Below are 14,980 nucleotides of genomic sequence, written 5' to 3' on the forward strand. Positions count from 1 at the left end.
TGATAGAAATAGGTGTTAATTGCCATGGCTGCTTCTTACTTTTTGACTCCCGTGGACCGTGCGGGTGCCACCTCTCCCCGGCATCAGAAGACACTGATGCCTCCTTGTGCATCTCCTGCCGGGGTGTCCCCAGCAGCGGGGCTGAGGACCAAGCTGAGTGGGGACGGGGGGGAGCTGGTGCCCCTGCCAAGCGGGGCCAACGCAGGAAGGACATGATGGTGTAAGGCAGGACGGGTGTAGGAGATACCTGGTCAGGAGTTCAGGTGCTTTGCTGCGGCAGGAGCCAGGATGGGGCTGGAGGGTCTTAGAATAAGGTTTTGGATGAATAAGCTAGTCAGTGCCCCTTAAGGGCATCAGCAGCATCTTCCTGGAAGACGCCAACTGAATGTCACTGCCAGCGGCAATAGAAACAAGCAGCAGTTGTTTTGCTTTTATTTTTTAACTAAAAGTCCTATTTTTGATACAACTCTGATTTCCCCCAGTCCCTTAAAAATCTCCTCCTCTGTTTTCTCTGCAGGGGTCGGAGCAATGACGTGGTCTCCGCTAGCCTGTGGGATCATCTCAGGGAAATACGGCAACGGGGTCCCTGAAAGCTCAAGGGCTGCACTAAAGGTACTTTTTTTGTTGCATGTTTGAGAAAAGTAGATGTGCTGCTTTTGCGAGGGCAAGCAAATAACAAAGGGAAAACGGATCCCTCGTGAGAAGGCTGGCCTGTGTGCTGCTGTATTGATGGATCAGCTTGGTTTCTCTGGCAACCGCACTTCGAAGTGCGGGAGACCGGGTTATAAAGACACTGGGGTTCGCGCCGGTTGTGGGGCAGCACGCCACCGGCACCAGGCTCTGGGGGGGTCTGCAGAAGGATGCGTCACCACCCTTACACAGACCAGACACAGTCAACGAGAAGGCACAAGCCCAGGGTTTCTGTCGTGTTTGATGCTCCCAGCTGGTGTTAATCGATACAGCTGCTGTGACTTCAAACCCTCTTAACCACACGGCGCAGGTACAACAGACTTGGACATTATTTTTCCTGCCCACCCTTCCCTGGGCACCAGCCTACGAGGCAGCGAGCGCATGGGGGGAGCGGTGGTGGAGCTCAGCCCCGCAGCATCCCTCCAGGGAGCCCCGCAGGCAGGGCAGACCCCCAGCACCCCAGGAAACCTGTGTGTCCCCGGTGGTCCTGCCCTTTGCCAGGCAGGGCAGCAGCCCTCTCTAACAGGTTTTAGCATTGCGGTGTCACCACAGCGCTTGGTTTCTCCCACAATCATCTGGATTTTATTCTTATTGAGTGTTACGGGGTCTCCTCCCATATCACGCCTGCGGCAGGCCTGTTATTTAACAGCTTGAAAAATGGCAGAGCGCTGAAATGTCATGGATTTGGGAAAAAAAAACCCTCAAATGGTATTTGAGCCTCTGTAGCAGCTGATGGGCAAAAGCCAACACTGCCTGACAAGTGCCAGCAGGTTGACGTACATCCCTGTGCTGCTTTTTGCTCAGCTTGGTGCTTTTTAAAAGAAAGATGCAGTCTGTGCTGAGTCGCTTACAAAGGGCAACGTTTTCAAATGTGGTTATTTCATTGCATTTGTGGGGTTTTTTTTCCAAAATGAAATACTTTATTAATATTTTGTAAAAGCTGGCTAAGCAGGTAGCATTGCAGAGAGGCATCCAAATTAAATTGATGAGAGTGAAGCAGAATCAAGTTTCGAATCTGGAGCTGGGAGAACTGCAATCTCAGCTTCGTTTAATTAATTTTCTAATCTTGAATGGTAATAGTCAATCTTGAACAAGATCAGATGTTCTCTCACAATTGTTGTGGGGGGTCTCTGTCAAGATCTTCTCAAGTTGACTAATATTTCACTTCTTTCTGCTCTGCGATGGGATCCAGCGGTCCAAAAATAAAATTGCGGAGGTTCCAGATTCCAGACCGAGTCCATTAGTTGCATAAAGCCAGAAAGATATAGCTATAGGCTCTCACAGGAGATGTCCTGGTCCTGTCGTAATTGCTTTGGGTAGCAAAGCATTGTGTTATTCAGCCTCCGTTACCTCCTGGGTTGGATATGGCTTTTTAAGAGCTGTTTATAATTGCCTTCAACTTTCCGTTGCGGAAGATTAAAGCAATGTAATTCACCTCCAGTGCTACCAGTGGCTGAAAGAGAAAATCATAAGCGAGGAGGGCAGAAAGCAGCAGGTGAAGCTGAAGGACCTGTCGCCCATCGCCGAGCGCCTCGGGTGCACGCTGCCTCAGCTGGCCGTCGGTAGGTGACGGGACGGGGACGAACGTCACCGCGCCTTTGCCGTTGTCACCAGCGCATCACCTAGCTCGCATCCTTGTGGTGCGAAGGGAAACGCAGAGAGAGAGTCTGTGCCTTATGGGTCGGTGAGAGACGAGCGCAGGGGAAACCTCGTACAAAGCCCTAAAGCTACAGGAGCTCTGTTAGTGCTCCTGTCTTCTGGTTAAGTGTTAGCGATCGTTAGGCAAATGGTAGCACAGAAAAAGATGGGTCGTCTTTCAAATAGGACAGAGGATGGCTTTGTCTTTGCCTGTATCTATTTTAAACACTTAAATGATTATTTGCTATCAGGGATTATGGAATGAAATGCCAGAAAGATAGAAAGACTGAAGATGGGTGGTGCAACACCTCATTAGGAGAAGGCTAATGCCTCTCAAGGAACACAGTAAAAGAACAAAACAAAACAAACAAAACACGCTGTAGGCGTTAATTAAATATGCCATGTATTGCTTTTGAGGTAACCATTAGCCTCACACAAAATAACTTTTTTTTTTTTTGAGCAGTGAAGTTAAAAATTACTTAAAATAAGATTGTTTCCAGCATCATCATCAGGCTTTGATTGACAAGAGGGCTAGTGTATCTTGGGCCATCCTCAGGGGTCCAACCCTGACCTGCCTGTTTCTCCAAACAGTCCCTCCCTGGGTGGAAGACCTCAGTTGTTCAGCGCACTGGGCTGATGGACACAAGAGAATGCTACTTTTTGAAAAGAGTGTTGTTTTTTCTTGTTTGGGTTTTTTTTAATAATTTGTGCTGAAAGCCAAGGCTGAAAAATACCACACATGTCTGTGTGTTAGAAAAACGATCCCTGGTTCAAATAGCAAAGAGGTGAATCCTTGTGATTTGTGATAGGGAAAAACCCAAACCCCGCTATTAAGACAACTGCTGGGCCAGGGACCAGGGTCAGACGGGATGCTGGAAGATCTGCGATATGGTTTGTTATCCGACCCATGCATCTTCTTCCTGGTAGTGCCAGGAGAGTAAAGTGAAGGTTGAGACAACTAATGCTGTCGTTATTTTTTCAAATAGAGATAGAAGCTCTGACAAACATTAGGATCTGGAGTAACGCTGTGTCGTGACACCTATGTTCCTGACCATCTTGTGACTTTATTCCCAGCATGGTGCCTGAGAAACGAGGGGGTGAGCTCCGTTCTTCTAGGATCTTCCAACCCAGAGCAGCTGATAGAGAACCTGGGAGCCATACAGGCAAGTGCAGGTGGTGGTGGCACCTAAACAGAGGTGCTTAGCAGCACACCTTGAGAGTAGCACCCTCCTTCTCTTAATGTAGTTTTAATACTTTGTATTTTGTTCCAGGCATCTTCCAGTTCTAGTTACGCACGTTAATTAGGCAAACCTACGGTGCATCACTGTGACTTACCACCATTTGTGGTAGTTACCGCCGTATCCAGCAACAGGAGGGTGGCATCAGCAGGTTTAACTTATCTGAAAAAGCAAGCGCCCTGATTCCAGGACATGTTGTGATATATTCTGTGCTAAGTCTCCCACAGGGCACGTGTTACTTGCACCCACCTTAATTATTCTCTGTTGCTTTTCACAACAAGAGCCTCCTCTGATGTTCTTGCCACCAGCTCGCCTTCTGCTGCAGCTGAGCAATACCGTGCACATAAAGTTTAGGAGCACTTCTGTGATTCTCTCACTGGGTAAAGATACGACAGCAGTTTTTCCTTTAAGGGAGAAAGGTATTAGATGAATGTTTCAATATCTGCTGCACAAAAACCCAGAGGAAACGTTATTTGATAAAATCTGGATTTAAATTTGGAAAAACCTTTAACGGAAGCTTGATTAAACATCTGTTTTCTTCTACCCCTAGGTCCTTCCAAAGATGACATCCCACATTGTAAATGAAATAGATAATATTCTGGGAAATAAGCCCTACAGCAAGAAGGACTACAGATCATAATGCAATGCATGAATTCCCTGGACTGCATGGTTTTAGAAGTGCTCTGTACAGAAGTACAGCCCCGAATTAATATCCGGTCATGAGAATCATTCAGCAGCTTGCTGCTCGGTGTCTGCTGTCACTGGATCCTTCGAGATGTGTGCTGTTGCTACTAATCTGCAGTGAAATTTAAAAGCACAGTTGATCTCTCTTCTAACCAAGAATAACCTTGTATTTTCTTACCTTCAACTGAATTCATTAATTTTTACTTTACTCTTAGCACCTCATGCTTGTGCTGTGAAAAACACTTGTAAAGCAAAAAATAATTTATAACCTTCAGGTACTTGGTAATTAAAGAAGGATGTACAGATCTATTTTTTCAATGAAGAAAAGCCAGATACAACTTAAGGTTTTAATAAAACCACATTTGGGAAATCTCAACTATAAAGTTTCTTCAGGTTAACAGATAGAAGGGGCAAGCTCAAATTTTCCATTTTCTTTTTTATGCTGAATATATGCTTTAGATTTCATTTGTAGTTGAATAAGGGTTGTAAGACAGAGAATTAGTTAGAAATTAGATAGCTCAACTCCTAACTATACAAATGTTTCAGCTGTGGAGCGCTCCTGGGAAGTATTTCTGAGTACAAGCCAGAAGAGCACAGTTAGAAAATCCAAACAACACGCATGCCAGGTTAATAAAAACAACGGCTGTTTGCAAAATTCTAATTCCACATAAACCTTAAACCAAGAAAGCCATGATAAAATATTGGGTTTTGCATCTACAGAAACCTGCCTCTACTTCTGCCTGCTTGTAGATGTAGCTATTGCAAATTTCAATATTCATGAGCTTTTAAGGATATAGATACTTATAATATATATAATATATAGCTGCTGAAAAATACCAGAAAAAAGTCAGGTACGTACTTTGGTGGAAGGTCACATTTGCTTTAACTTGTTCTGGAATCGGGCATAAGTAAATGCATAGTATTTTTAAGACACAGTTTAAACACGTAGGTTTTTTTTGTGAGCACTTCATCCCTCTACAGGAGTTGATAGTAAGCATTTATATATTAATTTGCCCATCTCAAGAACCATGTCATATTTTACCATGAGTTTGCTTTGTAAAACACGCCTATGATTTCGGTAAATGTTCCTCACTCGTATTGACTCGCGTACTTCGGGCACATACTTCCTAGGGGGTACAGCTATGTACAGTATTTGTAGGACCCTTGTATCCTAGTCCCCTTAACGCCAGGATACCTGCAGAGCGCGTGCAGCGTTCACGGGGGGCCACGTGAACAGATATTAATACTTGAGTTGTCTTCTCCTGTATTTAATCCAATGAGCTACGGTATGTGTAAATGAACTTAGCTGCTGTATATCCAGAAATGCAGTCTGACTTTGACTTCTGCTTGGACACAATAAAAGCATTTTGTGCATCTAATTTTATACTTGGAGACCTGTTACTAATAGCGAGACTGATTGTGAAACAGCAATGGTTTACGTTGAAACTGCATATGTATCGTTCCACAGGCAACACTAATCTTCAGCTGTACCCATGTTGGGCAAGGGACAAGGACCTCGCACGGGGGAGCGACAGGCTGCGCTGGTCTGGCTGTGCGTCTTGGAGAAGGTACTTCTAGAAGTTAGTCTCCTAAGGCAGACTGGTATCAGCCGTATACAACGTTTTGTCCTGAAATAAACACCACGTGAATGTCCTCCTGACAGTTCACTGAAATCCCACTGCCATTCCGTCACCAGCCTCTCCAAAATGACGCTGGGCTGGTCAGTCACCCGAAGGCACTGCTCACCTCCCTGCTATTACTTACTTTCACTGCCCTGGGCCACATCCCCTAATGTTGCAGTATTAGCTGTGAAAATTAACTATTTCAGTATTTTAAAATCTGCTTCATGGGCAGCTCAAAGGCTTTGACCATTATACAGTTAGCAGCTTCATTATTTTAAAAGTAGAATTATTTTCCCAGTAGCAGACTAGTTCCTTTTCTCACCTCTGGAGGTACAACATAATGTTCTTTCTTCCCCTCCTCAGATAGATGGGAATCCAACAACATATTAAAAATATATTAATTCCCAACTTTTTTTTTTTCTTCTTTTTTTAATTGAAAAGGAGATGGTATTGTCCCTTACTTAGAGCAAAAGCTTAGAAGTTAGCTTGCCTAGTGCTCTGGGCGCAATGGGGTGCCAAGCAGTAGCCTAGCTTTAGGCTAAACTTCAGCATTATACTGAAGAAACTGGGTGTGGCTTGTAGTGGGGATTGCAAGGGGAAAAAACAACCAACCAACCTCAAAAGCAAACAAAACCCCAAAACAACAACAACAAAAAAACCCCCAGCGCTTTTCTGTGAAGACATCCACAGAAAAGACTAGGCTTTCTGTAGAAAACAACCCAGCCCACCCACCCACCCGCTTTTGTTTCAGGCTGTCAGTGCTGCAAAGTTCTCCCTCCAGAAAAATTCTGACACATACTATGCTCCAGGCCTCTGCAACTGTCAATATGAAAAAACTAAGGTAAGATGAAAAGCTGTTAATAAAAGACTCAGCGAACTGACAGTAATAGCAGAAGAAAGCGCTGCTTCAAATCACTTTTCTCTAGATGGCAGATTTCCTGCAAAATACATCTGTCACCTTCTAAAATGCCTGATAGGGCAGTCTTATCCCTACCAATGCTGACAAGTAAATGAATATATTAGCATTGCCTGTTCACATGTCTGAATTTAAGTACTGTGTACTTTTGGCAGGAGCTGAGCAAATCACCAGTGACCAGCAAAACAGGGATGTTCAAGTCCTGTTGCTTACAGAGCGGTCAGCTTGGCCTCATGTTTGATTCTGACCATTTACAGAAGTTTGTTAGAAATTTGTTTTACATGTGCTAAACACTTAGACTAAGATACATACAGACGATATCCTTTATGAAAGTGATAGGCCAAGGAAACTAAAATTATGTAAGCAATATGAAAAGGCTCCCTTCAGTAGCAAATAAGCAGGCAGAAGTGATAAAGAAAAATCCACATATTTTGAAGGAAAACAATCAAGTTAATTTGAAGAGTCTTAAATGACTGACCAGAAAAGTAATTTCAATGGTGGCTCTAAAGTGCACCAAACCAACTGGAATTTTCATGATGTAAATACATGAATAGTATTATCTTTACTGGGAAGGAAAGTAAAAGTAAAAAATTATGCAGTGGAGAGTTGAGATTGAAGACCCTCACCCAACCCCAGTCCCAAAGGATGCTGAACAGAGAAGTATTGCAACAATCAGCAGGCACTGGGTAATTAGGGAATAGTTTTGTGAGACTGTCCTGGTTGCATTTGTCAGAAATAGAGATATTTATTACAATCTCAGCATACTCTAAGGCAACATAGATACACTGTCTCCTGCACTTCAGAATCTTCATTTTGCTATATTTTACATAAATATGAATCTTATTGAAGTAAAAATTAGCAAAGTAATTGTTACATTAAATCTGATTATAAGTCTTCTCTTTCTTCCCTGCTTAGGATTCCACTAGTCTATAATGGCAAAATCCGTAACTTCTACAGTACGATTCCATTAACAGTAGTAGAGTTTAGCATTTAACGTAACAGCTGCTTCACTGACAGCATGAAAAAAGCAAAAGGATTGTCTGATAAACCCATTATAAAAAGCCAGCTAAAGCATTTTTGTTAAGCTGTGCCAGGAAAACTGGCAGGGTTTGGTTTTTTTTTTTTTCCTTTGTATTTATGACTTTGGAGATGAATGAAAAAAAAGTACATTCAAACCACTTAAAAGTATTTTTCTAGGAGACACTGTTTAGGTTTTCTCCTGACTCCAAGTTACTTAAAAATGAGTATTTCCAATGAATACAGTACATATGTGAGCTTCTAGAAGACTCCTCTCTTCTGGAAGCAGAAAGAGTTGACAAACCTACACACACTGCTTGCCCATGAAAATAAATACCCCTTTTTTTTTTTTAAATTAAGAATAGAAATCCAAGGAATTACATGACAAAAAAAAGCCTTCTTTTTATTAAAACTTTTCAAGTTACAATGATAAATGGTGGATTGTCACTTTTTACGATCAGTGAGTTTGGCTGTTATACCAGTCACCAAACTTACAGGGGAATTCTGTTACAGGTTTTAAGTACAACCGTTTGTACCGCTGTGTAGCAGTCCCTTACAGTGTACCTGTCTAATAGTCAGTCTGTAGTACCATCACACCCATGAAGTGCTTCAGAAAGGTTACGTTTCATAACTGCTCACAAGCCACTTTCTTTCATTGCTAAGTAAAAAAATTGATTATTTCAGTTATTGAATAATACCATGTAAAGTAAATATAATTCAATCATTTTGGATTCAAACCCTCCCCCCCATACCCTCAAGAAGTCACACAATAAAAAACATGTATTCCTATTCCACCCTTAAACTTTTGTATGGCAGTTGAACCCCCTCACAGAAATTAATTGCTGTGGGGGGTTTTTTTGTCTACTTGGATCCTGTAGATAGCAGAGCAATCAGTCCAGATGAAGCACTTATAGAAAGAATATAGTTTCTGTAGGCAAAAGGTTAAGGACATATACTTGTGAAGATACCACTTATTTTGTACAGAACATTTAGTAGAAGTTTTATGAAAAAGAAGGAGGAATTGAGACAGTCTTTCTCTGTAGCAGTTTTAAAACTGCAACACTAACCTGAAACACACCTGACAATCAAGGCTGTTAGCAGGACAGTGAAATGTACTTAACTGCAAAATTAAGACACCCATAAAGTTTAGCCTGTTCTCTTAAAAGTGTTTATAAATACAGTTAAATACAGAAGCTCTGTAACTAACATATGTGGCCCTGATTGGCAGCACTTATTTACTTAAGTAAATAAAGTAAAAACTTTACTTGTGAAGTTACTGAAACTAAACAGTCCTGTAAGGTAAGAGCACTGGCAACTAACACTGATGCAGTGTTTCTGTAAGAACACGAGCTGCCTCCTTGTTCCACAACTACAATTGAAATGGCAAAGCCTTAAGAATTTCTGTATATTGTCCAAGGTATATCCTTAAAACATCTCATGTCAGACATTAAACTTTTATGTGCTTGGGAAACTTTTTTTTGGTAATATCTATTTTTATGTTACAGTGTTTCTAAGCTGAGGTACTACAATGAACTGCACATATCAACAGAGTAACCTCACAACCCACATGACAAATATAGCTACTAACAACAACAAATAGGAGTAGGACCCTGGTTGTTTCACACTTGGTAATAAAGGATACACAGTGGGGTTGAAGTTCTTCAGCACAAAAAATGAAGCAATGATGACCAAGACCAGAAAGAGAGTATTGTTGTAGAAGATGGAAAAAGTTGTTGCTTCATAATCTGCAACTTCATTTTTCTTCCACAGAATTCTAGGAACAAGCAGAGACATTATTTCAGGCACATTTAAATCAATGCCTATCCTGGCACACCCACCATTATGAAGCGATTGACACCCAGAGGTGTTGTAAACCACATACTGCTACTTGTCATAGCCAGCTTCTAGAAGACAGAGCACAGCAAGAACTACCAGTCAAGTCATTAAAGACAAAACCCTGCACATACTGTGCACTTGTACACTTAAATGACTGACACTTGTTTTCCTACCAGGCACGTCAAGCTGAGCCCTTCATAAATAACACTTCTTGTGAGCCTGTATCTGTTAGATGCTACCAGCGTGCCTGGCAATTAGAAGGGAAGATAAGGCTTTTTGCTCCAAAGACCTGATAGTTCATTACCTCACATCTTGTACAGTCCTAATGGGTATCTACTCTAATACTAAGTGCTTCCCGATACACTCCCCAGGCATAGCCTGTGCATTAGTATGAGCTATTCCATTGGAAATCTGTGTACCAAGACATGCCAGTTACAACCACAAGGGGTAACAAGTACAACCAGCGATTAGCAGTGCAGTCCAGCAGTATATGGAAATGCTATTCTGAAGGAACTTGCATGCCACTACACAAAATATATCACGCTAGCCCGTCTTTAAGAAAAGGAGCTTATCTTATTTCTGAAGACAGCTGTGATGCTTGCTTTCCAGAGAGTTATTACAAGGCCTGTACAATAAGTTGCTTTGCTTTGCAACTCAAGGACTGAGAGGTTGCCTTGTGGGACCTTATTGATAAAGGTGTCAATGTTTGAGACCCTTCATTGATGACCTGCCTCAAAAAGGCTTTACAGATGAACAAAGAGCTGACAGGACAGCTTCTACTTACCAGAACACAGAAAAAAGCAATGGCTGAGGAACAGTCGCTAATATCCTACTTACAGCCTTAAAGATACCAGGCAGTGTTACAACAAGGGAGAGAACGAAAAGAACAAAGAGGATTACCTTTCATCCTTCTCCTTACGAGACATCTTCCTATTGTCTGCCTCAGACAGCTTGCGAGTAACTTCTTTGGAAACAGCGTCCTCTCTTTTCTGTGCTACTCTGTAGGAAACACCATTTACGATAAAGTTGAAAAATAAAAAAAAAAACAAACCAAACAACCCAACAAAAACCAGCCCTGGGATTATACGAAGTTGTATTGACAGTGAAGTATAAAACTTTGCCAAGACAATAAACCATTTGCCCAAGTTGAAGGGAAAACAAGTAATAATCAAATTACTAGAAGTATTAGTGAAATGTAGTTTGTGGCAATACCCAGAGAGAGAATGAAGGTAGATTTGCCATTTCATTGTACACTTAACTGACAAGGCTAGTCTATTCCCCAATTACAAGAGAGGTGACAGAAACCAGTTAGAAGATACTTCTGTGTAAAATAGTTTTTGGAGTAACTTTTCAGATATTCTTATTCATAAAAAAAAAAGTTTTAAATGCTGGTTTTGTTAAATTGTTTAATAATAAATTCTACTTCAAACAGCCACCAAACTTACTTGTGTTTGAGAACAAACTTGACGTTCTTATACGCAAAAGCTACTAGATAGGTACTGATGAGGGTCATTACGCTATACAGGACTGCAGACTGAACAAGATCCATATGCCATATCCTCCAATAAAGCCCTTAAAAGAAAGAAAGAAAGACATTTTGAGTGGTTTCTCTCTCCAAGAAGAATGCCCCCACAGGAGTCCTATGCAGCTTACCAGCTCTGCAATTCAGCACCGGCTCTGCCAGACCAAAGCCAGTTCCTGAAAAATCACTTTGCTGGAGGGGCGGGGGGGCTGATCCTCGAACTGCATTAAAAAACACTTCCCAACAGAGAAATCTGCTTTGCTTGTGGCTGAAAGGGGCCTTATGAGACCACGTCAAACCCGGCTCAGCAGCAGCCAGCCCGCCAGCTGTAGGCAGCGCTGAGACTGACACGTCAGTGTTCCATCAGCGGCTCGTCCATCTTTGCAAACCACAGAACAACCTCCCCTGCCCGCTCTTCCGAGCCGGACCGGCTTCGAAGCTGGATCTAACTCAGCACGGAGACATCCGAAATAATCCCCACGGGGGGTCGGCTCAAGGCCGGCCCGGCCCGGGGCAGGGGGAACCCCAGCAGCCCGGGGACCCCCCACCCGCACCCGGCAACGGTCCAGGAGCCCGAAGCGGGCTGCGGGGAGCCCCTGCTGCCCCTCAGGGCCTGCCGCCCTCCCTTCACAGGGCCTGCCATCCCCCCCTCCCGCCTTGTCAGGGCCCCCCCCTCTTGTCAGGGCCCCCCTCCGCTCACAAATGGGGATAGCGGAGACGATGAAGGCGTTGCCGAAGAAGAGCGCGGAGGACTTGGCGGAGAGGTTGCGGCTGAAGTCCTGCAGGAGCAGATCCTCCTCCGACTGCTGCCGCCCGCCGGGGCCGCCCTTGGGAGCCATGGCGGGGACGCGGGCCCTGCCACCCTCAGCTCTACCGCGACTACTTCCGGGTCACGCCGCCAGCGGGGCGGGGCGGGGGGCGGGCTCTTCCCACAGTACTTCCGGGTGGCGGCGGGAAGGCGCCGGCCCTCTGAGGGACGACCGTTACCGACCGTTATTGACCGTTACTGACCCGTCCCACGGGTGCCGGTGGCTGAGGCAAGTGAGTACTGGCGGGGAGCGCCGGAGGACGGGCTGCCGGTGGCGGTAGCCGTGAGGGTTTGGCTCGGGGAAGGAGCGAAGCACGGCGGGGAACCGGCCCGTTCCCCCGCGGGTTTTTGTCACCCGGCAAAACCCCCAACCTCCAGCTCCCGTAGCACGGGTGCAGTTCCTTGTGTTCTTGGTTTGTTTTGGGGTTTTTTTGTTTGTTTTTTGTTTGTTTTTTTTTTTTTAAACACGTTCAGGTCTAGTTAATGCTTCTAAAAAGCATTTCTTTGTTGTTTCAGAAGTGTTCCCTACCCTCTTAGCCCCACACTTTTATATTTTTTTATTTAACGGTCCGCCTGCAGTTTGAGATCGTGTCCCGTGGGAGCCCACAGGAGGTTTGGGGTCTGACAGTGGTGTGTTGCTCGAAAGTGTGGAGGGCTTTGCCGCTGTGATTCAGCATTAGGGATGTTGTCCTGACAGCCTGGGGTGACCGTAGCACTCCTCCTCTCCTGGGGCAGCGCTTTTTCCTTGATATTTCTAAGGTTTTTTTGATGAAACTTTATTTGACAAAGTGTGTGTCCCCCAATTACCCTTTGCAAGAAAAGTTAGGAGGTGCACGCAATGAGGAAATGCTAGCTGGAGATAAAATCAAATTTATATGATCAAAAATTATAATTCATTATGATAGAAATCTATAAAACATTTAAGTGCAGCAGGACTCTGCTGCTTGCCCTCGCAATAAATTTCCAAGACCAAACTGAGAGTGGATTTTCATGATTCAAAGTGTATTTAATATAGTGTGCTAGCAGAATGATACCACTAATGTCATATTATCTACAGGCAACTATGGGAGTTACGCTTCTGCTAGCGAGACCTTCCTTCTTGGCTTGGAAATTCCTCTACAGCAGGGGTTCCCACGCTGGGTTAGCCGATGCATCAGCCCATTGGATGAAGTGCAGGAGCTCTGAGTACCCGCAGAAACACCCGTGAGTACTGATCGCAGCCGTGCCTGTGCGCAGAAGGTGGGCCTGTGGCTCCCCACCTGCCACAGCCAGGGACCCAGCCTTCCCCCCTCACCCACCCCCTGCTCCTTGTCACACAGGCAGTGGTAGCTGCCCGTGGTCAGGAGTAATGCCACAGGTCACGTACCACTGATGGGTATTTTGTTGCTGGGAAGTGTGGCCTATGGGATTCATCAACAGCAGCTGGTAGGTGTCTCCCTGTAGCTGCAGTTAACTGGCATCTGTGGCTTTCCTCTGCCTAGATATTAACTTGGGTGTTGTCCTTCATAGATGCTTTTAGTGCTGTTGAGTGGTTGGTGATGGCTTCTGCACCTAATTGGGTTATTGAGCTGTGTATTCTCCATTTCTAAATATTTCTGTGGCTGTCTTAAAATGGAAGGAAAAAAAACCCAAAACATCAAAAACCAAATCAAAATTCATTTAGAAATAATAAGGAACTTGATTTTTTTAGTGAATGATTTTCTCCATGGAAATTATTGAGACCATCAGAGATGTCTTAGTGGATTGTTATTTCAAGACATTTAAGCACCTGAAGGTGTCTGTGTGTATTTCACTGGACTTGCAGATGTGTCTGACTTTCACCAATTTATTTATTTTTTTATGAGTATGTGTTGCATGAAACACTTGTGCCCTGCCTCTCTGGGTTATATTAACGTGTTGTGCAATGGCTTCAGCAGTTTCTGGCTTCCACTGGCGGGAAATGCTCTTTGCCCATTAGATGGCATTCTGAAATCTGTACTGAGGATGGTACTCCAACAAGATCGGAGATCAGTCTTGGTTGCTTTGAATAACACATTAAAACTAAACGCGTAGTAGCTAACATCACTATTTGATCAATGTTACCAATCGTAAGAATTGCCTTACTAAAAACCATTGTTACAGTTGTATAAAGTAGCTGGAAATAATGGGAAAGGTTAAGATTGTTTTAAGATTCAGATGTAGTCATTGACTCTGTTCTTGCACAAATTTCTTCCTTCCACTCATCTGGGTAAATTTGTTTTGTGTTGTGGTGGAATGTAATTAAGTCTAACTTTTTGTTCTTGGTTTGGGTTTACTTGGGAAGGATGCTGTCGTTCTGGAACAAAATCTGCCTGGTGACCATCTGTCTCTCCATTAAGATGAAGTATGACATTGTTTTAGGCAGTGAAATGATGAAAGAATTTTCTTGAAAAAACAAATGAGCAATTTGCTTTTTTAAAAATCCTGGCACTGGCAAACTGTATCTTTAAGCAGAACACTGCATACAACAAACTGTCACTGAAGCTTCATACTCACTTTAAGTATGTCATAGTTGCTTCCCCAAACATAAATTGGGCCACCGATTTCTGTCAAAACAATTCAAGTTTATATTTTAAGTGCCTAAATCTGCATTGTGCTGACTGCATCTTGTCTGAATCCTCATTCAGAAGCCGTTAGGAGCATAAGGCATCAAAATCAGAGGAACAATGGCTCCATGACTCGAAAGCAAAAGTTCTACTGATAATGGAAATATTAGTGCTGTTATCTTTGTAACTTATGAAGTATGTTTCTTACCAAATTTCTTTCTAAAACGCGAAAGCAGTGATAAATATTCTGGAAATACATGGATTATCTTTACTGCTCTTGCTTTTTCTCTAAATCTCTAAGCTGGACCAAGCTGAAAATTTTAAATGAGGGCAGTGACATTTCCCAGCAGGACTTGTTTTGTCTATTTTATTGTTGCCACTTATCTGTGTGAAGTATAGACTCCAAAACACATTTGTTTCGGTTTTGAAGGCAGGTAAGTCTGCT

At 43.4% G+C, this 14,980-nt stretch overlaps 3 protein-coding genes across 14 annotated transcripts in view; 2 read left to right on the forward strand and 1 right to left on the reverse strand.

Annotated features, from left to right (window-relative positions):
• Positions 1 to 4,626, forward strand: part of KCNAB1 (potassium voltage-gated channel, shaker-related subfamily, beta member 1) — a 70,284-nt gene extending 65,658 nt beyond the window's left edge. For all 3 annotated transcript variants that reach the window (XM_010584934.1, XM_010584935.1, XM_010584936.1), the window contains exons 11-14: positions 518 to 612; positions 2,132 to 2,252; positions 3,403 to 3,491; positions 4,117 to 4,626. In XM_010584934.1, coding sequence (XP_010583236.1) covers positions 518 to 612; positions 2,132 to 2,252; positions 3,403 to 3,491; positions 4,117 to 4,206 — 395 coding nt within the window. In that variant the 3' untranslated portion in view covers positions 4,207 to 4,626. The remainder of the gene's footprint in view (positions 1 to 517; positions 613 to 2,131; positions 2,253 to 3,402; positions 3,492 to 4,116) is intronic.
• A 4,031-nt stretch (positions 4,627 to 8,657) lies between these two features.
• SSR3 (signal sequence receptor, gamma (translocon-associated protein gamma)) lies at positions 8,658 to 12,086 on the reverse strand. Of its 2 annotated transcripts, XM_010584933.1 has the most exons (6): positions 11,864 to 12,032; positions 11,087 to 11,213; positions 10,542 to 10,640; positions 9,450 to 9,579; positions 8,869 to 8,872; positions 8,659 to 8,733 (listed from the first exon to the last, which is right to left on the reverse strand). In XM_010584933.1, the coding sequence occupies exons 1-6, from the start codon at positions 12,000 to 12,002 to the stop codon at positions 8,714 to 8,716; spliced, it is 519 nt and encodes a 172-aa protein (XP_010583235.1). In that variant the 5' UTR covers positions 12,003 to 12,032; the 3' UTR covers positions 8,659 to 8,713. The 2 variants fall into 2 exon arrangements, with proteins under 2 accessions (XP_010583234.1, XP_010583235.1); XM_010584932.1 differs by lacking the exon at positions 8,869 to 8,872 and having other exon boundaries at positions 8,658 to 8,733; positions 9,448 to 9,579; positions 11,864 to 12,086.
• Positions 12,087 to 12,175: 89 nt separating this feature from the next.
• Positions 12,176 to 14,980, forward strand: part of TIPARP (TCDD-inducible poly(ADP-ribose) polymerase) — a 41,994-nt gene continuing 39,189 nt past the window's right edge. For 7 of the 9 annotated variants that reach the window (XR_775463.1, XR_775464.1, XR_775467.1 and 4 more), the window contains exons 1-3: positions 12,176 to 12,204; positions 13,029 to 13,174; positions 13,662 to 13,745. The gene's annotated coding sequence lies outside the window, so the exon portion shown is untranslated. The remainder of the gene's footprint in view (positions 12,205 to 13,028; positions 13,175 to 13,661; positions 13,746 to 14,980) is intronic. The other 2 variants (XM_010584928.1, XM_010584929.1) reach the window with 1 other exon arrangement.

This window comes from Haliaeetus leucocephalus, unplaced genomic scaffold, assembly GCF_000737465.1.
Source record: "Haliaeetus leucocephalus isolate CR32 unplaced genomic scaffold, Haliaeetus_leucocephalus-4.0 Scaffold1014, whole genome shotgun sequence".
Taxonomy (NCBI): Eukaryota; Metazoa; Chordata; class Aves; order Accipitriformes; family Accipitridae; genus Haliaeetus; species Haliaeetus leucocephalus.

Excerpts from the sequence above, each read along its gene's own strand:
- SSR3 (XM_010584932.1), bottom strand. The coding sequence starts at position 12,002 with ATGGCTCCCAAGGGCGGCCCCGGCGGGCGGCAGCAGTCGGAGGAGGAT. Across the intron at positions 11,214-11,863 it reads CGTCTCCGCTATCCCCATTT|GGCTTTATTGGAGGATATGG; the intron begins GTGAGCGGAGGG and ends CTTTCTTTTAAG. Across the intron at positions 8,734-9,447 it reads AAGAACTTCAACCCCACTGT|AAACTATATTCTTTCTATAA; the intron begins GTATCCTTTATT and ends TTTTGCCTACAG.